Below are 27,726 nucleotides of genomic sequence, written 5' to 3'. Positions count from 1 at the left end.
GTTTTAGAGATGAGCGTATCTCTAAAAGAGACTGATACCACATGCCAAAAGTTACCCCATGGTGCCTTGGGCAGCTTCCTATAATGGATCTTGAGTTTCCTTCTCTATACAGTGAGAGTTAATGAGAACCATATCTTCACTGGCTGTTTAAGGAGTTAATAAAGGGTGTAGCTTTTCTGAATCCACAGCTCCTGTAATAATTATCTTCATTTGTGTTTCCATCAGTTGTTGTAGTTGTAGTCATGTTAAAATAATTAGTTATCAGACCACTGTGGATTTTATTCCTTAAAAAGTTTAACTTTGAAAACAACGTTATGAAAGTTTGAACAGATCTGTCCATCCTTAAGGTGACAGCTCCTTATTCATTTAGGTTTATTCATCCAGACCCAACCAATAACTCTTTCATCCCTACTGTGAGAAAAATTAAATACTTGTGGGTTCCGGCTTCTACCCCAGATTTAATTAAGTCTAAGCACACACATAATTATATAAGCCAGGACCAGAAATCTGTTTGTTCTTTTATTCTTCTGTCTGCATTTGATTTTCCTTTCTGTAAGTTTTTTGCCTCCCCTGTAGTATTTAATTGAAAGACGACTTTAAAGTGAAGATTATCTTTCCCTGGGCTGAGGCCCAGGTCAGGCCTACAAGTGTCTCTAGCCACTCTCTTTGTGGCAACATCTGTATCAGAGAGGGACTCGGTGGGTGGTGAAGTCTCCCTTCATCCTGAGGGGCAGCTGGGCACAAGCGTGATGGAGTTCTTCACCCCCCCCCAAGCCCACCACACCTGTAGTGAATGTCCTTCCATGCCACAGACTCCTCCCCCCAGCTCCCTTACAGAGAGGAAACGGAAGGAGGAGCCATGCCGATTGTCTCCCCTAGGTGGCCACATTTGCTCCCCAGCTCTCCCAAGGGCTTTCCCAAACAAGTTCACTCTCCCCTGGGTTTCCTGTATCTGTCACGTGGATGATACTATGCCAGGAAGTATTTCCTCATTTCCTGTTCCCTCGTGTGTGGTGAGCCTGGAGTATGAGAACTATCTCTTCACCCTGAGAACCTGACACGTTGCTCTCCCCTCTCACCGTCACCCCTGTGTGCACTTACAGAGCCGTGGCGACCAGTTTTTCCCTCCTCCCATTTTCCTTTCCCAAGCAGCGCCATAGTCTTTAAGCCATGTGCTATTCAGTGTCTGAGAGACGCAACATAGAAAAGGGTTAGCTTTGTTTGGGCTCGCAGTTTAGATGTGCTGAGGTGGGATGGTTGTTCCGGATCCTGGGGTGAGGCACATCACAACTGAGAAAAGCCATCCTCCTGGCGGTACCTAGGAGGCAAAAAGAAGAGGCGCCATTTTGTAGTCTCTTTAGAGAAAGCCTCCAGTGACCCACTATCTTTCACTAGGCCCCTCCACCATCCAGCGGGGCCGTGCTGGAGATGAAGCCTCAAACACATGTCTTTTATCTCCCAAGGTTTGGGAATATTCGGCGATCTTTCTGTTGTAGAATTTCATCTGGGAATATGCATTGTATATTTTCTTTCCTGTAAAAAAAAAAAAAATTGTAAGGTGTTTTTTTAATGGACCCAAATATATTCTACATCTGCAACTACGACCTGTAAGTTTGAAAACGATCTATGTCTGCCTGTTGCTGTGTGAAATACTCTAACAGTGTCAGTTAAGCCAAGCCTATTGGTTGTGCTGTTGAATGGAAGAATGCCCACAATGTTTGTCTACCTATTTGATGTGCCTACTGCTAACAACAAAAAAAACAAAAACCCTGTATGAATGGGTTCATCCATTTTTCCTCATAGCTTACCACTCTAGGTTAAGGGAGCATCCCACCATGGGAAATGTGCTCCCAAAGTCTTTTCGTGTACTAGGGATACATCCTGGTTCAGACCTCCTTCCACAGGTCACTTCCTCCCCTGGCTCCACCCCCAATGGGCGTGGTCAGTGCCACAGATGCAGACAAAGTGAATATCCCACTACAATAGTTGACAACATATCATGAGATTTTGACGTCTGTTTTGAGAATGACCCTTTTTAAAGTAGTGCTACTCTACTCCATGGTGGCTCGCCTTTCTTTGGAGTGTCATGTCAGACCTAGCACAGCTCTTTGTGATTTTCTGTTAGCTGTGGTGACTTGGCTTTTCCTTATCCCTTTACTTTTTAACCCATCTGGGCCCTCGTATATATAATAAGTTTCTTACAGATGATACTGAGTTGGATCTCATTTTTTAAATCTACTTTGATAGTATCTGCCTCTCAGCTCATATGTGTAGACTGTTGGTATTTCGATTGATCATTGGCATGTACCGTATCACTGGCATGTACCGTATCGAGAGCGCGCATATTTCTTACCATTTCAGATCTATTAATAGCCTTCTGCTTTCCTCGTCTGTATATCGTTTGGCTTCCACGCTTTCTCTTTCTACACTGTGCTGAGCATGTGGTATTGTTCCCCTTTTCCCTTCTCAGCTGCTTTGTGCCTTGGTTGTCCTGGAGACGCTAGGCACTCAGGGCTGATGCCAGTCCAACCTTGGATGACTTCACCCTGCTTTGCAGGTCCGGTGTGTTCTTCTGATGGCGAAGCGTGCTCCATTCCCGTCTCTCACCTCTCTTAAACCTCACTTATCCACGAGCAGTAGCCGTCTGTGACCCTGTTCCTGCCTTTCAAACCAACCCCTATCTGCTGATTAATTAAGAGTTTTTAAAGGGCTTATTTCCTCTCTAACAATTTTTCCCTTTCCATGTTCATCCAAATGTGTGGTTCGTGTCGTTTTTCCTTCTCTCTGAGATTTCTTTTTCCACTTCCGTGATTTTAATTTTCTACCAGACATTGTATGTGCTTTCCCTCCTCCTTCCCGTTACGTCAATGTGAGAGCTTTTCCATACTACGCCACTTAAAGAGGGGCTAAGAATGGGATGGAAACTCCAGCTCTACTGAGACCAAACACAGTGACCACGGGAAGTGCGTTACAGGAAGTGTCTCTTTCCTCACTGACACACAGGTGGCAGAGTCACAGGTAAGCTGCACTTTGTCATGCTGGGAGCCAGAGTCTTGCTCCTCTCTGGAATATTTGGAGATCTTAAATGGGTCTTGAAACCTAAATTGTCAAGTCGCCATGACTGCCAATCATACAAAGTTCCTGGCAGTTCACTGTCGCTCTCAAAAATAGATGTTGATACCATGCGGTTCTAGGTCAGGATCTGTAGACAGACAGAGATGAGGTTCTTGGTTATGACCCCTTGTCCATGCCATAGGTGCCTTCCAGCCTCCCATCGTAGACACGCGGTGCTGGGGCCTCTGTTCTAGAGTGTAGAGCTTATTGAGCAGCCATGTTCACCGTAGGTAAGGAACATAGGGCAGAAGTCGTGGCTATCAGTACAACCTGTCCTTTATAACCTGTCCTCTAAGGGGAGCAAAACCCCTGGAGTATCCATGACTCAGTTTTCAGACACCATATGCTCTCTGAGGCATCAGCATTGGACACAGCGATCTTGTGGCTGACTCAGACCAGGCGGCTCCTGGTGGTGGAAGACAATCTCAGTTATCAGTCCCTAACTCTGATGTCACCTGACCGAAGGCATCTTGCAGCATAAATACACCAGCTGGCTCCTCATCCCCTTTATGGTAGCCAGGCAGTGATCCCATAGGGGAAGATGCTGCTGCTGCCAGGGAGGTGTTAAGATGCCAATCCTAGCTGAGTTTCAGGGAGCAACCCTGTTTTATAATGTGCTCGTTCACCCCCAAGTCCTTTTTAGACTCAGTATAGCAAAGTGGGCCTCTGCCCAGTGCATCTTATGACAGCAGGCAGGTCTAGACACTGGCCCCGACACAGTGCAGCCAGCCGGGAAGGGACTCGTGAAGACGGTCATGTCTGCACATAGAAAGAGAGGGTGTCGGTGCCCAGAGAGGTCAGACGGGTGGGTCTCTCATCACTTCTCCCTCGCGGAGACATTGTACATGATTCTCATTCGTCTGTCTCAAATCAATGCCTTTTGTTCCACCAACTTTTAGCAATTAAAGGGGCAGATTAATCTTGGGGCCGGTCTTCCTTCCAAGTGTAGAATTAAGAGATGATTATAACTACAGGCAAGAGAGCATTCGAGCTGTGCACCATTTACAAACGATAATAAGAATTATCCATCTAGTCTCCTGTCCCGGCACCCTCCACTGCATTAGCAAGCGCATGGCATGGGTGTGGTTGTGATCGTGTGGCTGATTTCCAATCTCGCCGAGTCCTAGGTCCATCCGTGTCAGGATGATTTTCTAGAAGTAGCCGCCATTTTTCGGTTTTAAGTGGTAGTAGGTGCTTAGGCAGAATTTTAATATTCTCTTCTTTCTCCTTTAAAAAAAAAAAAACGCATTGAAACAGAATGGCATGACTTTCCCTCTGCCCTTCCTTCCCCCAGTCACTCACATGCCTTTCCACCCTCAAGCTGCTAGCTCCTTTTTCTTTGATTATGATTGTCATTTACATGTGTGTATGTGTGTGTGCACAAATGCGCAAATTCGACCTGCTGTGTTCATTTTTACTGTGTGTATGTGGCTTCAAGGCTGCTGCATGTACTGCACTGGACAAGGAGCGCATCCCTGGGAGAGGCTGGTTTCCTCGTAGCTTTCATTTATTGCCTGTAGCTCCATGTTATGGGCGGGGCCCCAGGAAAGTTCCTCCCTTCCATGTTAGCACGTCTGTTGACGCTGCCATTGTTCTGGCCTTGTTTATGCGCCGTATCTGGCAGAGACTCGCACAGAGGCTTGGGTTGACAGTGCTGTGGTCTTCTGAGACCACCTCACTACATTGTTGTCCCTCAAGCATTTTGAATTCCAGCCGCATCTGTCTTGGGCACAGAGTCGCCGATAAGATCTGCAGCAGTGTGTTTTATCTGCTCATTTTCCACTGGGTTTCTACACAGGTAGCTGTCACTTTACATATGGCTACCTTGTGGTTGGTGAGTAGGAAACGGAGTCCTGGGTCCCTGTTCAGGGAATTTTTGCATTTCCCCCTGCAGAGGAGACCGGAACCCTGCTTAGAAGTTAAGTTGGCGGTAGTAGACATTTCAGCATAGAATAATTGTGGTTCACTGGGATCTAACCCTGTCACAAATTGAGAATTATAGTTCAATTTTGTCTGGCTGATACTTATTAGAATTTACTCTTTGACACTGTGTCTCTGACAATTATTTAGTAAGAAGCTAGTAACTCTAGGAGCTTATCAGTCAACAGATGATTACGGTCTTCTAAGGGTTGTAGGTTATGTAGGGTTAGCTCATTGTAGGGAAAGCACTGTCTCTGTTAGCTGTTATTGTTGCTGCTGTTGTTATTGTTGCTGTTGTTATTGTTACTGCTGTTATTGTTATTGTTGCTGCTGTTGTTATTGTTACTGCTGTTATTTTTATTGTTGCTGTTATTGTTATCGTTACTGTTTTTGTTGTTGCTGTTATTGTTGTTGCTGCTGTTATTGTTGCTATTGTTATTGTTGCTGCTGTTGCTATTGTTACTGCTGCTATTGTTACTGCTGCTGTTTTTGTTATTGTTACTGCTGTTATTGTTATTGTTGCTGTTATTGTTATCGTTGCTGTTTTTGTTGTTGCTGCTGTTATTGTTACTCTTTGTTGCTGCTGCTGTTTCTGTTGTTGTTGATGCTATTGTTAAGGTGTTTTCTGTGTGTGCAGCCTGGCAGGGTACCTCACATGGATAAGACACATAAATCAATGTAAGAGTGAATGATTGATTTGGTAGAGGTTGTTTCTGAACATGAGTCAATACCTGTGCCAGGATTCTGTCTCCCATCCACACGTCGTTCGTTTACATCACCGAACTCTTTGTTCCCAGGAAACTGGCCAAGAAGAGGAAGGAGACGATGAGCAGCACCCGGCAGGAGATGACTGTGATGGTGAATTCTATGGACAAGGGTTATGCTGAGCAAGGCACAAACTGTGACGAAGCCTTCTCGTTCATGGACACTCACAACATCAATGGGAGACGTAAGTGTCAAAGCGTGGCTTTGACTGTGCTTGTTGGGCTGGAACGGGTTCCAGCAGCTCTGTGAGATTAAAACCCCAAATTCTCTTACAGTGCTCTTACACAGAACTGCTTTTCCAAGTCTCTAGGCCTCAAGTTGCTTAGTGAAGGTGCTTTTTCCTAAAGATGCTAGGACCCTGGGCAAGGAGGCCCCGGGAGCTGCAGTGAGATGTCTTTGAGTTCTTTGAGAGCAGTGACTCAGAGGCTCCCTCTGGAGGAGGAGGCACAGGCTCCCCCGCACCTTTTGATGATTAGGTCCCATTTATAAGCAAAGCCAGGTGTGGAATTGCACCAGGGAAGTCTGTAGTGAGACAGGTCGTTAAATGGCAGTAACAAGTTAATTGTTTGTTTATTCAGCTGACAGGTTCTACCTTTATTACAGGGCAATAAGTGGCAATTAATAAATTAAAATGTGCTTCAATGTACCGTAAGCTTTGCATCAGGTGGTCTAACTGAGCTCAACCAATGCCTCCCCATGCGTGCACCCGTGATCCCTGTGAAGGCAGTGTTTCCGGAGACCAGCAACCCAGTTGACTAGATAAGGCACAAAAGGGGCAGTTTTTCCATCCCTGGTCGTACTGTCGGTGACCAGACGTGAACCCCACAATTGAGCCTGACTTTCTGGTCCGTGGTACACACTCATCAAATCCAAAGATTTGGGGTTTCTGTGTGTGAAAGCCATACATACAGACACTACTGGTCCTTGCTGTATGATCAGGATATCATCAGCACATGGGTAGACAGCACAGCTATGACCAAAGCAAAGCACAGAAAGGCTGGTAGCGCTCAAACCGCATGGAGATGGGGTCTAGCGGATCGCTGGTAGCCATGGACAGGGTGTGCTGGCCACCCGATGAAGCCCTTTGGCTAGAGGATGCTGGGCTGCCATCCCTTCTGCTCGGAGGATCATGAGAGGCTCACCTATGCCCTCTCGGGAGCCCGCATGCCTTTTCCAGTCACTTAGCTTTCACAGACGGCTTCTATTGGTAGCCACCATGGTTCCGAGTTTTCTTCCCCTACTTGTGTGTGCTCCCAGCATACGCAGCCTGCTAGGCTTGCTTGCACCAGGCACTACTCTAGCACACTGGGAGGGCAGCGCTGCTCAGGTGGGGTTTTGGCCAACATCCTTCTATGACATTCAGTGGAGGGTGCAGAAACTGGTGTCACTGCTTTTTTTGTAGCAGAAGTTACTGGGTTTTTTTTTTTTTCACTAAAAAACAAAATTACATAGTATACACAGCTCCAAATCAAAGTGCCCTGACCTTGTTTGTTGTGAATTAGATGGGGGGGGGGACCCACAACCTTTGAGCTCATACAGGGATGGAATTTGTATAGTTGTGACTGCTCTCTGAGCATTGGTTTAGAAGAGGCCACACAGGGCACACCACAGATGAGGACACTCACCAACCACGCATGCAACATATGTGAAGACCCCCCCCCAAGACCACAAATAAATAAATAAATGCATACATACATAAATGAAATGAGATGGAGTGAAAAAGGAAGAGGCCACTCATTTATGTCCTCCGCTTTCCAGGGTAGCCCACCAAGGTTCCAAACTTTTATTTCACGGTCGGTTTCCTGGGGAATACAGTACCTTGAAATGGCCCACTTTAAGAGCAGGAACTGAAGTTAGTAGTTGTGGGATGTTTCAGGTTTGAACCCCAGGGGGACATCACTTCTGGACAGGAAGTCTAGCTGGGCATTTAGTTCTATTCAGGTCTATATGTGTAGACATGCAAAGATGCTCGCACACACAGGTTTGCCACAGAAGCCTGCCTGGCTGACCCACTGTTTGGGCCCTTTTAATAAACCCAGCAAAAGAGATCGTCATCCTGCTTGGATTGCTGTGAGAGGTCTCTACAGTTTCACTAACAGAGATCCCCAGTGTTAAACATTATCCCAACACTCCAAGCATTCCCTTTCAATAAAATCCCCTGGGCAAGCAATCCCAGGGGAGCTCACACAGACACCTTGGCTATGGCATGCGCACACACATGCACGTATGTGACATGCAGATACACGTATCTGCAAGATCTTACTCAGAAAGTTCCAGAAGCTATGGGGTGAATCCATATTTAAAATGAAATAGTTTTTTTTAAAAAAAAAAAAAAAGAGACTGAAGAATTTAAAAGTAAACCAGAATTCATTTATGAGAGTAGAGAATAATCCGTCCAGCACAGCAAATATGAGCTGTGCCTTCCACTTCAATACTTCATAAAGGAGGGAGTTCGAATATAGGAAATGGGAATGGGCTGTTTGAGTACTTAAATACATAGTTATTTTGTGTTTTCCCTGCACAATTTTACTGAGCACATAAAAATGGCTGCAGGTGAGAAAGTGGCCTTGGGCAGTTTATGGGCTCAGTGGTTTCTTCTTGTCTCCATGGGTTGCTGTTTTCCTGGCAACTCACTAAAATCACACATAAGTGTGACCCTTCTCTAGAGAGACAGTCAGACCCCTCCCTCTGTTGTTCACTTATTTGCCATTTGAAGAGATGAGTAAGGGCACTTCCCACTTGCCTTTGCAGCAGGAGTTGCTTCTGACAACTAAAATACATTAACACATCATCAAAATGATTAGGGCCTGAGGAATCCACAGCACTACCCATTGTCAGGATGATGCGATTGTGTATGTGTCTCCCTGGGAACTCAGCATCCAATAAATCACCTCAGTGTGGAGAAGTGTAGGCATGGACCATTATGTTGGGTCATTGTGCTTTGATGAAGTGAGCATTTTTTACACTAAGGATCAACTAAGATGCACAGCAGAGTTAGCGTGCATGCGCCCTCAAAATGGCAAATTAGAGGGTTTGACTTTCCCTCTTAGCAATGGAGACAAAGGGGTGGTGTGGTGGTTCAGTGTCCTTCACAGAAATAATACAAAGAACTAGACACATATTTTTTGTACTATTTAAAGACTTCCAATATAGTACAAATCAACTTTATTTTTGTAAGCCAGGCGAGGGGGGTGATGTCCCCACCAGTGCTACCCCACTGTTTTTCTGGGGTCGTGTTTTGACTTGTTCCCACCGTTTTAGTTGTAAGCTTCTGCTCAGAGCGGACACGTAATCAAAAGGCCAAGGCCAGAAGTCAGAGGAACCTCTTGGATTTCCCTATCCCATATGGTGACTGCTCGTAGACACTTTCCATTACAGGATGATCTTGATCTGATCAAAGGGTTTGTGCCCTAGGAAGGATGAGAGACCACTGAGGTCAGTGGTGTTTACCATATGCACTTAATCCCAGACACCTCTCCGTGGGAGCGGGCCGCCTTCACATGGAGTGGTTCCCGCGATTCCAGAGTGTCTTGCATTCCAAACTCCTCCTACCAGTGGCCTCTGACCAGCCTTTCTTTATCCACAGCTGTGTCTTCACCGTCATCCTTTACGATGAAAACAAACACGCTGAGCACATCGGTGCCGAATTCCTATTACCCAGGTAACATTTCTCCGCCATCTGGCATCCTCGCCGCCCTTGGCAGCTCTTGAACCTTTTTGCTAAGCCAAGGCTTCCCGTGGCTTTCCTGGGGGAAACTGGGGACTGTTCACCAACCATTTACTGTTCTTTCTTTTTTCACTTTCTCTGCGTTGCCCTGCTTACGATGTATGACAGACCCATTTGTGCCAACTGCAATTTTAGGTGAGAATAATCCCCTTACCCAAAAGTTTGTTTCAGGAGTGACTGAGAGAGTCAGCATCACTCTCCGGGAGACTGGAGTTTGAACTGTGCATGATTCCATGATTAGAAGTGGGGCATAGGGGAGGCATGGGGCTAGGGACACGGGGCAGGGTGCGGGGCGTTGCGATGACGCCTCCACTGGAAGGAAGTGTCTGCTGCATGTGGGGGTGTGTTCACAGCGAAAGGTTTCCGTGAGCAGTCCCAGCTCCAGGACTCTCCATGCCTGTGTGCAGAACGAAATGTTAGCTCCGATCCCGGGAGAAGACAAATGACACGTCATGGCTCAGCTGTGTACTTCCAAGAGCCGAATGCCGTCCAGTGTGACAGCCGCAAAAGTGAAAATAGCTTCTCATTATCTTCACTTATCTCTCTGAGCACTAAAATTGCCAGTTTCAAAAATAGCGTTTTTCCTAATGACGGCCCCCGTATCATGCAGTGTAGTGTTCACAGTGGGGTCTAGACCTCCTACCCATCGCCCAGGGCAGCCCCCCCCCAGCCGCGTGTCTGTCACACAGTGGAATCTTAACGGAACTGATGTCCTCCCGAACAGCGGAATGACAGGAGGGCGCTTTATCATCGCGTGGTTTATTATGTGTCAGATGTCGTAAGAAATGAACTAAAATGTTAGCCCAATGGGGCAGAATGCATTTAAAGTATGAAATATCCCCGGGGGGTCTTGGGGGGGGGGAGGGGAGGGTGCCCGCTTGTACAGTTTAAGAAGGGCGAGGAGAAATGACATTGCCTGCCCATGAGAAGTGAAAAACGTGAGCTGCTGTGGCATTTAAGCTGCACAAGTGACCTGGGTGTGTCCTGGCTGTGTTCTCTTTCTACCAAAGAGCTCACCAAAAGCAGCTCCCGGGTAGAGAACCCATCCCGTAGCCAGAACTTTATCCTTACCTTCAACTTCCTCTCCCTGCCTCTCTTCAGGAGGCCTCAATATCCCAACCAGGACTCCCCACTGGGCTCCTTAGTCCTCAGAGTTGTCAGATTTCCAAGGAGAGGGTAATTAATTTTTGTTTGTATCCCATAGTCCTTTAGGCTTAAGCAAGTTGGTTGCCTAAGGAACAAAAATGAATTAAGTATGGAATTGGAGTATTTGAAGTATTTTTCTGAGGCCCAGTACAGCCCCCACTAAATACAGTTTGTAGCAACTATAAAGGGCGGGGGGGGGGGACACCGTGGTTAAGATCCTTCTCACAGGCGAGGGACACAGGCATTCTGATCTCCCTGCAGACACGTTTGTGAAGTCGTCATTGGGTAGGCGAAGGTTGTGACGTCTTTGTACACTGTGGCATGGCGTTCACACCCCAGGTTCTTCTGTGGATGTTCCAGTCCTAAAGGAACCATGGGTCGGGAGGGCTGAGACATGCATTGTCAAAGGGGAAAAAAAGGCATTCAGATTTCACAGCAGGGCGAAGATAAGCCTATTAAACAAATATCATTTCTCCAAAGCCACTGCCTTATTATTAGGAACATTAATGACATCCTTTGAAGTTGCTTAGGCTTCTTTTCTGGGAAAACATAACTAGAACAGTCAATTCAAGTTTCAAAATAGTGTGAAAAAGTAAGTCTGCCAAATGCACAGATTACCATTTTCTGGTATAGTCTGAGTAGCAGAAACCAGAGGGATAAGAGGCTGTTACTCGGAAGCCATGGCAGAGTCCCACGGTCTGGTGTACTGTGCATCTGTGTATTCCTCACTGGAGTCCCTCACTGGAATCCAAGGTTACCCCTTGAAGCAACCGGAAGATAAGCTAGTTGTCTACTCTTTGAAGGGATGGGAGTAGTTACAGTTTGCAGCCAGACCAGAAGGACTATTCTGTTAGGAAACATAGTTCGCAAGAATAAATCTCTAGTACTGTAACACGACTAATAGAAAACCCAGCTGATTGCATCTCCAAACTGCACTGCTCTCCACCAGGGCTCAGAAATCCTAGACTGCTCTCTCTCTCACCAGTATGGTTAGAGATTCGTTCTCTGATCTTCAGCTTGAACCAGTCACTGGGTTTTACATTATTCGGGTTACATGGTGCCTTAGTGTTTCCTTTTCACTCACAAAGATCCAGTTTACATGGAGAATTTAAGTATACCGTTACCTCATTTGCTTACAAAGATGAACGGGTGGATGAATGGGTACAGATAGACAGACAGCTAAAAGGTAATAAATGATTGATCCTCCTCCATCTCAATAATACAGCATCCATTCCAAGTCAGTGTTTTTCAGCTAACTCATTAATGAATATAGAATTAATTTCTAATTCTCAGAAAATCACCAGAACTGATATTAAGAAACCTTCCTTTCTGATTTGTTCATCTAAAAGACTTTATTTTTAATTTTAGAAAATTGTTGGTAGGAAATGGATGACATAGGATATTGTTTACCACTAATAAATCGTTTCCAGCAGTCATAGGAAAGCAATTGACTGCTCATTTTAGGGGGGTCAGGAATGTCTGGCAGGAGAGGCGATCCAGTTTCCTAACAGATCTGGCACAGGGAGCTTCCAGGGCCCCCTGAACACGCCTGTGCTGGGCAGTAGCGCTCCCCGGGAGGATAAAGTGACTGAAAAGGTGTTCCATTCTAGAGATGAGGCCAAGGTGTCATCATGCAATGGAGAAACATATGCCACATTGGCAGTAGCTGTGGCTGTGTGGCCTTAAGACTTTAACAACACCCAGGCCTGAGACCAAAGCATCACTAGGATGCGGGCAAATCCGCCTGGGTCCTGCGGGTGGTGTCGCATTGGGCCACAAGGAAAGGTGGGCTAATTATATTCACTGCAGAAAGTGCAAACTGACGAGAGCAAGAAAAACACAGAGGGGAAACTAATTAATGTTCCATTTCTTTTAGTATTTATGCAGAACAAAGCTTTCTGCTAGAGAACCAAGAGCCCAGTGGATTTAGTACCTCAGCAGGGACCCAGCCTCCCAGCTGATAACTCTTGGCAGTTGCCAACAAGCAGATCTGAGATGCAAATTTCCGGGGGTGGGCGTGGGGTGCATTGGTGACTACTAAAACGGGAACGTAGACATTGCTAAATTTCAAAGCAAATCCAAATGAAAAACAAAACCAAATCATAAAATCAGCTTTTACCACCCTTTCTTTATTTTGTTTTTATTTGTGTCTTTTTAGCCGCCTTGTAGTGACTGGGGTGCCATTTCAGCCACAGCGACATAGCTCCACACTGTGTCACCCTCCATACCATGCATCCCCAGGGGCTTTGCAATGCGGACAGAGCAAGGTTGCAGGACAGGCCCAGCTCGCGTAGTTCCTTAGGACTAAAACCTTCAGGCGGAACAGCAACAGTAGCTGAGATCCCTGTTTTTAATCCATAATCTGGAGTTCCCCAGCACCCCCATCCTTTCTCACATTTCTATTACGTATACATTGAAGCTATTAGATATCTCCTTTTAAGTGATTTTTAGCATTGTGATTCCAGGGAAGCCTTCCCATTTCATGAAATGACTGAAGGGTTTCAGCATTTTAGAGAGTTAACCCACAGAAGATGAAACTCTTAACCGAGTAGCCTTAATTGAACATGTATGTGTGCCTCAAACATTCTTAACAGATAACACGTGTGCGATCTATTAATCTAGTTTACTAGTCGTCACCCACTAAAACAGAGCCTCTCTAGGCTTTGTTTGCCCACGTTTTGACATTGGTTTTCTAGCACAATTTGATTGGCTTTTGCTCAAGAAATTTAAATGGCAAACGAGGTGAACACAAGTGGCCTTCATTTAATTATTCCTTGGTTCGTGGGGGATAGAAAACAACGACACACTAATTTCAAGTGAACCGGCTCCATCCTAGCGCGATGGAAGGGTTGAGGCTCCGCCCTCTGACCGCCTCTCAATGGCAAATTTAACTGGGGGACCGTAAGGGCACAGTAGAAGTACCTGCACTTATCCGCACAGTGCCTTTGCTTATGTCCTGTTTCCTCTTTCTCCTCCTCTTTCCCTCCTGATATGTATCCGCTTTAAAGTGCCAATCAATGGTAAGTTCCCCCAACTCGCCCCTTGGAGAAGCTGTGGAGGGAGTGGGGGGTAGGGGCGTCTCACCCATAGACCTGACAGAGCCGCCAGCGTGCTGCCCTGTGCTGGCCTGCATGCTTGCTGTTGTAGAACATTCTGTGTGTGATGCGTTGGCCCACGGTGTTTCATTAAGCTTTCTGATCCCCGAGCATGCAGAGTGACTCATCAAAACATTATTCCCAAACCAGGCACACTCTTATATTTTCCTCTCGCCTTTGACGTCCATCCGCATTGCTAGCTTTACATGGCCAGACCATTCTGTGCACCTTTCTTTTGCTCACAGAACATTTGTAGAGTTTGTTTACTTCATCACACAAATTAATTAGCTGGCATTCGGACTTGTACAAGCCTGGTTTCGCACCAGGTCTTGATGAAGTTTCGGACTGAAACTTTTACCAACTTTGCCACTGAAACGCTAACAAAAGGCTCCTGCCAATGAACTTTGCAGAAGCAACATCTCGTTTGGACTGCTTTGTAAGAGCAAAGATTCCCACCTCATTTGTAGCAGTATTGCCGATCCCGATTAAACCTGTAACATTTGATTTCTGGCTGAGCCGCCCGAGGGTGGAGGGATGTCAGCAGCCAACTGGTTAGCATCCCGTGGTCCCGACTCAGCCTGCTGGTTTCCCACCTTTTCTCCTTCATCTTCCTTTCCAGATGAGACACACACGATGGCCAGTGACAGCAGCAGCCTGGTGCAGTCCCACACTTACAAGAAGCGCGAGGCTACTGACGTGCCTTACCAGACTGGGCAGCTTCACCCGGCCATCCGCGTGGCAGACCTCCTCCAACACATCACCCAGATGAAGTGTGCTGAGGGCTACGGCTTCAAGGAGGAGTATGAGGTGAGCCTGGGCTAGGTGCTGACCGGTAGCATAGTAAACAAGCTGCACGGACCCCAGAGATGCCAGACAAGTCCCAGATGGGGGGCATCAGCTGGTGTTTCCCCCGCTGCTCTGAGACTTACTACCAAGTTCACATGCGTTCAGCGGGAAAGGAGAATCATTTCGTGTTTTACTTCGTGAAGAAGCGTGCGTTGGCCATAGGCTAGCTTTCCCTTCCTCCTGCTCAATCAGTTCCCTGAAACTAAGTCCAGTGTTAAATCCTAGTGCTGTGGCTGTCTCCGGAAGCGAGATCTCACTTAGAGCCACTGTAGACCCAGCAGTGAAGGCAGATAGAAGTAACAGTACTGGCTGTTGTCATGGCTGTAACAGCTCCCATAGTCTCACCATCCTAGAGTGCACACTGCTGTCATGGTGCCCCAGGGGACACCTGCCAGGGGATTTTCTGGGACAATCATATCCTCCTACCATATATAAAATTCAGGTTGTTCCCCTTCCCCAGCTTTAGTCATCAGCAAATTCTGCTAGAAACGCATTCTCCAACTAGAAGGAACTTTCTGACTTGAAGAAATTTGACTGAAAGTAACACTCTGTCCATTGAGCGTGTATACAGGTGTGCTGTGCAGGTGTGGTAGGAGAAATAGGAATATTGGATTGCTTTTTTAATGTAATTAAATAAGAATGGGGTCGTTGTTGAAGAGCATGATTTCTTTCAGTAGAGCTAGAACTACGTAGGAGTAGATTTCTAAGCCTTGGGTATGTTTTTAATCAATCCCTTGTCTGTGGAATCAGCTAACATTTTAGAACCATCTAATCTGGAACCAGGGTATTGTTTCTTTATTAATTGTGTCCCTACTTGTTGTATAGCAATTTTAATAGTGCATAGCCCAGACAGGCGGTTCCTCTAGTCTGTCTCAGTGTATTGTCAGCCTTAAGAGAGGTAGGCCTCTACTTTACCCACTCTCTGGATCTGGCTGGACACCAGTCAGCACTTTGTGGGACACAACACGCTGTAGCTTCTTAGACTGTCCGCCATCCAAGTCCCAGGCTCCACCATCAGCACTGTGAAGCATGTGCTGATTCGAGTGATGCTCACCACACCCTGGGTGGAAAATGATAGCGGCATAAGGAGATAGGCAGACTTCACAAAACTTGGTGCCAAATTCTGGAGGTGATAACGTGCATGATTAATGATTTTGTGCTTCTCTCTCTCTCTCTCTCTTAATTTTCACACAATATATTCTGACCATGCTTTTTCCTTCCCCCAGCTCCTCTCAGATCCTCTGTAACCCCTCACCCACCCAACTCTGCTCCCTTTCTCCTTTTCTTTAAAAAAAAAAAAGAAATAAACAAAAAGCAAAAAATGCACACACACACACACACACACGAAAATGGAAAACAAAATATATAAGCTAAAGAGCAATAAGATAAAAATCATCCAAACAAAACAACGTGAGACAGAAATACCATTGATTTTGTTTATGTTGACCAACTATTATTGGGCAAGGGGCTACCCTTACATGTGATTACTGTACCCAGGGGGACTCCATTAAAGAAAACTAATTTTTCCTTTGTAAGTGGTATTAACTATAGATAACCTCTTGGTTAGGAGTGGGAGGCCATGTCCACACCCCCCTCATAGCCCTGGGACCCACCCGGCTTGAACCTGTGCAAGCCCTGTGCATGCTGCCGCACGCAGTTCCTGTGGATTTGTCCCTGTCTTGGAAGACATGGTTTCCCTGCTGACGTTCATCCCCTCTGGACGTAGTCTCTCACCTCTCAGCTCCCTGATGAAGACGTCCCAGTTAGGACTGAACGCTCCAATGTCCCTCACTCTCCGTGTATTGTCCATAGTGGGTCTCTGTGTTCGTTCCCTATTAATGAAGGAAGACACTTCTCTGATGGCAGAGCAAGGCACTTACGTGTGAGTATAGCAGAATGTGATTAGGGGTCATTTTGTTGTTATGTCCCTGAAGCAGCACATTACCTCTAGGCCCCTGGTCTACACTGTCTCAGGCTCTTACTCTACCAGGGCCAGATGTGGGTTTCATGTTGGTTTCATTTCTTGGAGTGGGCCTTGACTCCAGAGAGACAGTAGTTGATTGCTCCCACAACCGTGGAACAAGTATAAGAGTTTTACAAACATCAGTTACCTTCTAGAGCCCGTGTGTATCGAACAATGTTCTGTATCTCACTCTGGGGCCACACATGGTTCTTCCCTTGGGCCTCAGGGCTGCTTTGCCTTAGGCCAAGCTCTCTGTCCACTCCGCATAGTACCAACAGCAGCTGAACCACAGCTGCTCTGAAGCATAGGCACATCGCCCAAAGCACACATACATGTTGTGCCTCGCCTAGCGGTCGACACCTGGTGTGGCGCCGGTGATCTGAGATCAGAAGACTGCAAAGCCACAGCAACCAATCTCAGCTGTGTCCCTGGAGTTTTATTTCATTCCAGAACATTTTCAGATGAAGCTCTGCATTTCAGCAGCCCCAGAATCCTTAGATTTACCCTTCGCAGTTCAATGCATAATTCAGTTACTTTGACAGCCTTTGCATAGTCCCTCACACACTTCTAAAGGGTAGCTTAGGAATTAATAGGATTAAGAGTAAGACTTCCAAAAGCATCAATATCTTATGAAAGACAAAATTAGGTTATTGAGAAAATATAAGCCTAGTGAATAGAGATGATGTCTTAGTTCTAGCCAATTCTCCACATGCAGATATTGCTCAAATGTTTATTATAGATGTTAATGTCAAAGAGATTAGTTATAGGCTCAAATAACAATTCATAAAACAGTTGAGTCCAATTTTTCATGGACTATTTAGAAATACCTTGTGACTTCTATAACAAGCTATGGGCAATGGATATCTGAATGTAGATAAAATTATTTCCCACTCAAATCTTCTAAAGACATTTGATCTCAGGTACAAACTTGAGTGTCTTAAGCTCATTTTAAACATTCTGTGATTGACAACTCATTGAGATTTGTTATAGCTTAAAATGCTGTTTATTGTTTCATTTCAGAAAAACAAAACTTCCTCTTTCTTTCAGCCCATCCAGTGATCAAATACTCTGAATCTCAAAATAAATAATAATTTTAAAAAATAAAGGAGAAAAGAAAATGTGAAAATACCACACACACCCAGAGGGAGGGGGAGTAAAGGGAAAGGAGCTGCCAGCTACCAAGCAAATAAAAAATGGAAAATTCCATTAGGAATGACCCCAGCACCCAGCACCTCACCCCTTGCCTGCATCTGTCATTATAGAGCATGCCAGAATTGGTCTGGAGCAAAGGCAGATGAGCCTATGCAATTTTACAGGTGAGATGCTTTCTAAGTAGCAGCTCTCATGAGACTGAAGTCCTGGCCATCCCTTGCTTTGTTTCCATCACCCAGTGACTTGAGTTTTGTGACCAAGTCTGTATGTGAGTAAAACCAAGCTTCAGGAAGTTGATACTCTTCACGAGAAAACCTACTCTATAAATATTCTTGTTCTGTTTTCCCTAAATGCCTCCATAGATTAGGCTGTGGGCAAGCCTGTAAGAGAGTTTCTTAAACATTGTGGGTGGGGCCATCCCTGGTCTGCTGGTCCTGGGTTCTGTAAGAAAGCAGGCTGAGCAAGCTATGAGGAGCAGGCCAATGAGCAGCTCCCCTCCATGGCCTCTGCATCAGCTCCTGCCTCCAGGATCCTGCCCTGTTTGAGTTCTTGGTCTGACTTCCTTCTGCGAGGAACAGTGATGTTGAGGGGTAAGTCAAATAAATCCTTTCCTCCCCAAGCTGCTCTAGGTCATGCTGTTGTCATAGCAATAGGGAGCCTGACTGAGATGGCTAGATTTGGAGCTGTAACAGGATTTATCCCTCTCACTCATGCCTTGAGCTATGTGTGTTTCCTAAGAATCTTGAGCAAGTTGTCTAGCCTCTACAGCCCTCAGTAGTCTCTTTACCCATAAAATGAAGTTACTGTAACAACGGCCTTATGATGTTGTGTGACAATTTAGTCATATATCATAAAAATTAAAACTTTAGCATACAGTAAACATACTTTAAGGTGTTAGTGAGCTTAAGGAAAAAATGCCTTAATAACAGGATCCAGGAGGAACATACATTGTGCCCCTTATTCAGGAATTGTATTATAGTGAGGGTTTAGCCCACCTCTGTCGTGTCTTTCAAACGTTTTTGTTGGCACGTTTTCACTTACAGGGTGGTGCAAGATATATTCATTCAAATACGTGTGTGCCTTGACCGTGTTTACCCCTTGCACCCTTCTCTCTCTCTCTTCTACCTCACTAGTTCCTTTCATTTCTATAGATGGCCATGTTTCACGTTCATATATGTGTACATATACATGTGTATATGAAAGTAGAAATATATATTATACACACGTGTGCATATGTGTATATAGGATCCAGTTACAGAGAGGCATCATGAGATACCCGTGTTTCAGAGTCTGGCTTGTTTCACTTACCGTGATGACCTCCAATCCTATCCTGGTGTTTTCCTACAAGTGGCATTCGTTCACTCTTCTCCATGGCTTCAATAAAACTCCTTGTGTACACAGACTTAATTTCATCTGCTCATTTGCCGGTGAGCACCTAGGCTGACTCCTCAACTCAGCTGTTGTGGACAGTACAGCCATAACCAAGGTGGTGCAGGGTCTCCGCAGTATGCTGGCTTTGAGTCCCTCCGGCATATTCTCTAGAGTAAGATGATGTGGCTGGATTATACAGTGATCTCTATTTTCAGTTTTTTTGTTTTGTTTTGTTTTGTGAGATACCTCCGTACAGATTTCCACAGTGGCTAGACAGATGTATATCCCCCCATACAATCGCTTCCTTTCCCAGTATAACTCAGCAGCTTGTCTCATCTGTTCCTCACAGGCAGCCATTCGGCTGAGGTGGGCCGGCCCAGTAGGTACTTTAGGAACGGTAACAGCTGCGCCTGCAGTGGCAGAAGCAGCCAAGTGATTTTTGACATGTTCTTTCCTTTAATGACTGTGTTGGTGGTGAGCCAGGTCCATAAGGAAATGATAAAAATTCTCTCTGAGATTTTGAGATTGCCTCCAGCTCTTTGGGCAAGTTAGTTGTGTGTGTGTTTGCAGATACTTTCTTATTGGATAAAAAGCAAAATCTGTCCTGTGCGTTTGGTTTGCCAGCTCTGGGCTGTTCCATTCGCTATGCTATGCCTGTCTGCAGGCAGGCACGCCCCCTGCTGTGACGGTAGCGGACTCTGTGTCTTGCTGGAATGTAAGCCCAAATAAATGCTTCCTGCTCTTAAAAAAAAAAATCTACTTTTTTCCTTGTTATGTGTTTGTGTTGTGTGTATGTGTGTGTGTTTGTGCTGTGTGTATGTGTGTGTGTTTGTGCCCATGTGTGTATGTGTGTGTCCTCTCCCACGTGTGTATATGTATGTATGTATGTTGTGTGTATGTGTGTCCTTACATGCATGTGTCTATGTGTGTGCTCTCCCGTGTGTGTGATTATGTATGTATGTGTGTATATGTATCTATGTGTGTGTTTACATGCACATGTCAGTGTGTGTACTCTCCCACATGTGTGCATGTATGTGTATGTATATGTGTAACAGGAGGCCACAGGAGGACAGCTGGAACCCTGCTCTATCACTCTCTCACAGGAAACCTGGTACGAGGCTGGCAGCCAGCCCCCCCTTAGTGATCTTCCTCTCCTCATGTGGGTCCTCGGGACTTGAACTCGGGTCTTCATGCTTGCTCAGCAAGTGCTCTTACAGTAGGCAATGGAGAGAACCGGTTTCTTTGCGTGACCTTGACTGTTTTTAATGGAGGTGCTGTGTGCAAGTGTGTGTTTTATTTACTGCCTGCTGTTCGTCCTGCTCTCAGAGTCCCTGGTTTCTGCGGGCTTTAACTGCACTTCCTGTGGCCCTAGCTAGCCTCTCCTGACCAGGAGCTCCAACCTGAGGGGATTAGGTTAGACATTGTTGTTGCCTTGGTCTGACGACAGTTCAGGGCAGCTAACATTTCCTAGTTTCTTCTAGGCAACTGTGTGGCTTCCATTTGGAAGATGGTTCTTAGGGTTTTGCTTATCTTACCTGAGAGAAACAATTGTTCGCCTGCTTTTAGTGTCAGATGCCGTTAGCCACGAGTATCTTCTCGAGGGTCATGGCCCCGAAGGGACTGTCAGTGTGCCTGTGTCCCAGTGTCTGTTAGACCCCATGCCCTCCTTCACGACTTTGCTTACCTTGATGGTGTCACTACCCACTCACAAGGTCGCGGCTGCCTGGCCCCACTCCACCTCTGCACCAGCTCTGTCTCCTTACCACTCTTCAGTCTGCCTCCTCCCCCTCATCCCACAGCCTTCCCCTCATCCCACAGCCTACCCCTCATCCCACAGCCTTCCCCTCACCCCACAGCCTTCCCCTCATCCCACAGCCTTCCCCTCATCCCACAGCCTTCCCCTCATCCCACAGCCTACCCCTCATCCCACAGCCTACCCCTCATCCCACAGCCTTCCCCTCATCCCACAGCCTACCCCTCATCCCACAGCCTTCCCCTCATCCCACAGCCTTCCCCTCACCCCACAGCCTTCCCCTCATCCCACAGCCTTCCCCTCATCCCACAGCCTACCCCTCATCCCACAGCCTTCCCCTCATCCCACAGCCTTCCCCTCACCCCACAGCCTTCCCCTCACCCCACAGCCTTCCCCTCATCCCACAGCCTACCCCTCATCCCACAGCCTACCCCTCATCCCACAGCCTACCCCTCATCCCACAGCCTTCCCCTCATCCCACAGCCTACCCCTCATCCCACAGCCTTCCCCTCATCCCACAGCCTTCCCCTCACCCCACAGCCTTCCCCTCATCCCACAGCCTTCCCCTCATCCCACAGCCTACCCCTCATCCCACAGCCTACCCCTCATCCCACAGCCTACCCCTCATCCCACAGCCTACCCCTCATCCCACAGCCTCCCCCTCATCCCACAGCCTACCCCTCATCCCACAGCCTTCCCCTCATCCCTAAGTGGGCCGTAGGGTCCTCCCACCCCTTAGTACTCCACGTTCGTTCTCTCCTCGGTAGATCTGTCTCTTGCCCTAAGGGCCGTTTTTCACTGTGAGACATTTATGGCCTTGCACTTGACCAATGTTCGGAAACCTACGGGCTCTTTAAAACACCGGGCAGCGGTGGCATCCTTGGCCCTCCAGATGTGCATGTGGCTCTTGCTCTAGGCTTTTGTTTCGGCCACAGCTGCTTTCCCACAAGATTTCTTCCTTTAACTTATTCATTTTCTATTTTAAATTTTATACAATGTATGCTTTCATATGTAAGTATTATATTTTAATATTTGAAAGTAGCTATAATTACAGCACGTTCTCTCCTCATTTTCAAAACTCCCCCCCCAAACCTACCCATGTGCCCTGCCTTGCTGTCTCTCAGACTCATGTTGTCTATTTCTTTAGTTGTTACATAAACTATAACTATATACATACAGTCTTTGCTCAGTCTTCGTTATTTTTTTTCCCGCCAGTTTTCTTTGCTCACCTGTGCTCTTCCTCTTGCTTCAGCCCACCCGTGGCTCTGGGCTGTGCCCCGTGTGCTCTCTGCAGAGAGTGACTTTTAAGCCCCGTGCTCATCGGGTCCCTTTGGACCCAGCTCAGTGAGCCCCATCCCAGGCCTTCCTGGTCTCCCCATCAGAGGCCTCAGCTCCTCCACAATCCCAAGCTCTGTATTTTAACAATAGTAACAGTATAAGAGTTGATAATGCGATACACTATGTGTTACTTGGTTTACTCTACATGGATATATGACAAGTATGAAGTACTTGTGATTAGTTGACTTCTATGTGTTTAAATACATGTACTTCATGTGTGGGGATGAAGGTGTGTGTAACTGTCCATCCGTCCAAATTCAGAAACTGTGGGCTAGATACAGTTTATTTGGGGTCTTGCAGTTTAGGGATACAGACTCAGACGGCCCTTTATATGGCTCACTGGGTAGGACAGAGACTACATGAAGGATAGAAAATACAGAAAGACTAACAGACCACAGATGTCCACAAAGAAAGAGTCGGTCTGTGTCCTCCAAGCCCACTTTGGATTTCTGTGCTCAGCAATGCAGGGCCCAGAGCTCAGCAACAGCAGATGCTTGTGAGCCCTCTGTGAATGGCCTCCAGGCTCCAATTTGGGATCTCTTTCAATGTTACTTTTGCCTGAAAAAAAATATTTTTCTTAACTATTGAAAAATACAGTCTTGGAGTCCAGGGAATATAGCTCAGTAGGTGGAATGGCTGCCTAACGAGTTCATTTGAGCTCCAGCGCCATGTAAGCCAGGTGTAACACACGCCTGAAACTCAACACCAAGACATGAAAACAGGAGGCTCAGAAATCCACGGACATCCCTGTCCACATAGGGCGTCCAGGGCCGTCCCTGTCCACATAGGGTGTCCAGGGCCCTAGGAGTTGGGATTTATTTTTTTAGCCCAAAACAGCAGCCACTATTAAAACCCTTGGCCCTAAAGGCTTGGTTCTTCCCATAACCAGGGTCTGCCATTTATTTCCTCTGATTCTTTGTAGCTTTTTATCCTCCTTCAGTCTCAGCCCTCTGCCCTGTCTTGCCAACTCTCTGTCCTTCACCCTGGCCAGCCAGCTCCTACATTGCTCAAATGCTGCTGCAGCAGCTGTAAAGCAGCTGGCTGCCTGGCCACATTCACAGTTCAGCCTGCCAACCACCCAGCCATGGCTACCACGGCCTCTGTCCAATCAGCCGTGGCTACCACAGCCTCTGCCCAATCAGCAGTGGCTACCACCTCTCTGTCATCCCTGCCACTCTACGGTCTCTGCTGCTGCTTTCTTCTTGGAGCCATCTCAGCACATAATGCCACAAGGAGAGAAGACACTAACCCCCATCAGGACTACTGTTGCGACAGAGGAGGGCGTCTCCAGACAGTTCACCACATAAAGCCGAACAGCCAGCTTCTCTACACGGAGCAGGGGCGTTTGAACCAATCCTAGCATACTTTGTTGGCGCCCAATCACAGCCATGGAAATTTATGTGTGACTCAGTCACAGCCTTGCTTCCTAGAGATGATCCCAGAGGCCCCTCTGCTAGGCCACTAGATAAGGATGAGGAGCTCCCATTCTGGCCAAGGTGTCCATGTTTGAGGGGTCATCTAGAGTCTAGTACACACTCTTTCAAACAATCTCGACCAGGACTGCACCTTCAGGAGTTGGGACAATCCACTGTAATCCTCAATGTCTGTGGAGTGGTCAGAGAGGCTGGTGCTGATACAAGGGTACCCTGGCTCTCCTTTGGAGTGATTGATAATCCTTCTGCTAGTGGCGTCCAGGGAAGCCAAATAGAGTCTCCAAGTGCTAGGAGCCAAACTGCCCCATCCCCAAAATGTTTGCTTATTTATGGGGAAATGGATATCACAATTGTCTTTTTTTTTTTCCAATGAGAAAGTAAAATTAGCAAGCAGAGATTTTAACGGCATTTGAACTCTCCCCCAAGACCAGTTTCTGAAATGACTGAGTATTTTTAAAGAACTAGAGTTGAAATTTTCAGCCCCAACCAGCAACCTCCAGAGGAGGGGAGTAGGGGCAGCTGGGAACACCATGCCGAAAATAAATGACCAGCAAGATTTGATGAGTTTCTGGGCAGCCGAAGGCGTGAAGATATTGGAAGTATGGCGGACCCACAGGGATCACCCCACCTCATTACACCTTACCACGCCACCTCCCTAATATCCTTTATCATAACAGATAAACTGTTACTTTGAGTCATCCTTTCAAATGCACCAAACCTGGGGGCTCGGTGGGTGGCGTGTCATGGGAACTATGTCTTGTAGTCGGTTGATAGGTTGGAGGAAGATGGGGCAGTCTTGGGAGAATGTCGACATACAGGATCTAACTCTTAGCTTCAAGTGGCGAACTCACAGTTGGTGTCTGTTGGAGAACTGTTTGGTGTTGACAGACACGTCCGTCTGGACATACATGAAAGTGTGCTTTGCTGTGTTATGTGTAGCTAAAAACCAGCCTGGATTTTTCCCAGTCCCCAGTGGAAACAATACAGAATTATTTAGGTGTGGCTTGGGTTCCGCTCCCCATGTAACCATTCAAAGGAAACTCCGTCATCACATACAGTTTGAAAGGAAAGCTGCATCACATAATCATTTCACAATGTATGGAAAACCTCCCGTAGGTCTTTCCTGACTCCTGAGACCATGATGATAACGTTGATATGTCCAGTGCATACTAATTAGGAGCACTGTAGAAAGAGACATTGGAAAATGCCCCTTCCACCATGCTACTGTATAATGATAGAATTACAGGGACTTCCCCAGCCAGACCTCTGTCCCAGTGGGCTCTCAAGCTTTGTTCTTCTCACTGTTCAAACCTTCCTTACCCAATGCCCTGCAGGCACAGAGTTTTGTTGATTTGACCTGTGTCTGTGGCAGGAGAGGGGTTTTCCCTGTCTGTGGTCTGTCTGTGGTTTAGTTGGCACTGCTGAGATGATGGAGATAGACCAAGCCACTCATGGTGCATTTAGTCACTCATGGTACATTTAGCCACTATCTCTGAGCAGCAAGCACTTCCCACTAATCTTGCTCATGATGTCAGGCCATGCCAACTACTCTCTCTAGACTGGTTTTCCATTGTCCAAGAATTTCGGGAAAGTCATTATGAAGCTATTGGCCAGCTTGGCTTATCTAAAATGATCAGTTATGAACTCAAACAAAGTTACGGCTTTTGTGAGCCATAAATTGTATATACTGCTCCCCTGGTTTATAGCCACCCAACCTCAGAGAGATTCTATAAGTTAGATATTTTTTTCCAGTTGTATGATATGACAGTGACAACTTTTATTTAATGAATCTCTGATCTCAAGGTACCTTCAAACAGTGCTTAAGCTTTGACATGGCGATTTAAAATATAGCCAGTTGACACGTAAGTTTTGGCTTTTCAAAGAAGAATAATGTATAAAAGACAGACAATGGACTAAGAATCAGAAGACACAGGTTCCAATTACTTTCTGACAACTAAAAACTCTATCACTGAGCAAATCTCTCAGCTTCCATGAATCAGTTAATCCAGTACCCTGAACACTAGTGATGCTCTTGATGGCATGGCAGCGTCCTTGTCAACAGAGTCCCGGTGATAGATAAATTCTCATAGACAAGAAGAGGCTTACCAGTAGTAGCACTGATTGGCTGCCAGAAACCCGTGTAGTGACATGTGTTTACATGGACTGCCATACCATGTCCTGTGGGGACATCTTTGATTCTCTAGGCCCAGTTTTTTTTTTTTGTTTTGTTTTGTTTTGTTTTGTTTTTGTTTTTGGATTTTTGTTTGTTTTGTTTTTTATTCACTTTCTTAATGAGCTGGGTTCGCTCCCAGCGACTCTCATTTTAACCTTCTCTTGCTCTCATGTCTGACCTCTCCCCTACCTCCAGAACACTAAGAATGCTGAGTTGTGATGATGTCGTACTAGTGTTAGCATGTCATTACGTCACACCCCTGCTGTGTATGAAATGTGGTTGTGGTTATAGTTCTATTAATTTTGTTTCTACACTCCACTAACTTAGTTTTCAAGGATGAATAATGTGACTGTGCAGATTAAGTGTTTGGGAGTAATTTACTTCACATTTTAAATTGTATAAATTCAATGTCAGACACATGATTCATCAGACCACAGTAGGGTTATATTAGAGTTCCTGGTGTTTTTGACCTGTAACTCACAAAAAAAAAGGGGGGGAAGGGTGTATGTTTATTCTTCCAATTCCTTCTGCCGCATGTCTTGAAATAAAGTAGTTGTGTGTCCATTATTGAGATATGTAGTACGTATTCATGCTATTCACTATCTTACGGATTTTAAAAATTTCTTCCTTTCCTTTACCATCCACTGTTGCCCTTTAGGGAAACATGGAAAACCTTTTATCTATTTACTTCAGGGAAATTATATATGAGATACTGAAAATTATAATGTATTCAGCATTAATTATAAATATATAGCATATGTTTCATATGTATTGTATTTATGTGCTTTAGGTAATTATGCATTTGAGTTCCCTGCCAATTTTATGGCCAAAATATTTTACTTGGCTGATTACTAAGTATATTTTAAGCTTACTTCTTGAAACATGAAGTGAATATACTATAAATCCAATTAACATGATTAATTTGCCTAAAGAGACTGCCTGGTTTTATTTCTTTCCCCCGTTTTAATGATGAAAAAATGTTGCAAGGATCCAAAATAACTTAATTTGTTTTTAATGCTTTCTAAGCCCAATTTTATAGTTTTTTTCCTTTATAAGCAAAACATGTTTGGAACATTTTTAGTATATAGCAGAAAAGCACAGTTAAACATCACAGTTTCCTGTAAGCCTGTAATATAATAATTCATTTGGATCTTAACACAGTTTCTTGCCTTAGTTTTCCTACTTTGTCATGAACACCATTATAAGTTGGACTAACTGACATTATTTTCTGAAGGTATTTACTGCAGACAGAGTGGAGTATAAAATTATTCAGGTTCACATATACTGGTAGGTTGTTTTCATGAAAGATTAAACTGATTCACATGTCCTTCATTGTTCCATTTAACCGTTTCCCAGAATTCACTGTCACTAAAGTTAACATTCATCTGTCTTTTATTGTACATCTCTTTGATGGACTAAAAGTATATCTCTTGTTAGTGTGTCTTCTGAACACCTCATGTCTTCATGTTTGCAAGCAAATGGGAGTTTCCCTTGGTGAATCGTTTACAACCTTTGCCCGCCTTTTCCCAAGGGTCTAGTAGAGTATGCGTGGGCTTTTGCATGGCTTCCTGTGATCCTCTTCAGTATAAATGTGTAAGAAATCTTTAGTCCGTGTGTTTCCATGATGTTGAGATCACTTTGTATACCAGAAATATGGTAGATTTTAGCCACCTAGCTTCATGAAAAGTCTGGTGCAATTTTGTTGAAATTTCAGGGGACCCATTTATAAAACTTAGGAAACTTGGTTTCTTGGTAATAGGTAGGTTAATGAGTAATTAACCTACCCATTAATATGTTTTATGTCTTCATTCATTTTGGAATGTCTTCAGCTCTTTCAGCACAGTTTCAAAATATTCATAATAAGCCCAATGTACATACTTGCTTACCTATATAAGTATATATGTTAGTATATACAAATACATTTTTGCTA

At 45.5% G+C, this 27,726-nt stretch overlaps 1 protein-coding gene across 1 annotated transcript in view; it reads left to right on the top strand.

The window, feature by feature from the left end:
• The window catches only part of Ptprm (protein tyrosine phosphatase receptor type M), a 449,915-nt gene that overhangs the window by 313,882 nt on the left and 108,307 nt on the right, over window positions 1-27,726 (top strand). Inside the window, exons 15-17 of the mRNA XM_051190901.1 lie at window positions 5,832-5,983; window positions 9,386-9,460; window positions 14,387-14,574. Of these exons, the coding sequence (XP_051046858.1) occupies window positions 5,832-5,983; window positions 9,386-9,460; window positions 14,387-14,574 (415 nt within the window). The remainder of the gene's footprint in view (window positions 1-5,831; window positions 5,984-9,385; window positions 9,461-14,386; window positions 14,575-27,726) is intronic.

The sequence above is a fragment of the Phodopus roborovskii genome, unplaced genomic scaffold, assembly GCF_943737965.1.
Source record: "Phodopus roborovskii unplaced genomic scaffold, PHOROB, whole genome shotgun sequence".
In the NCBI taxonomy this organism is placed as follows: Eukaryota; Metazoa; Chordata; class Mammalia; order Rodentia; family Cricetidae; genus Phodopus; species Phodopus roborovskii.
This window is presented reverse-complemented; position numbering and strand designations above follow the sequence as displayed.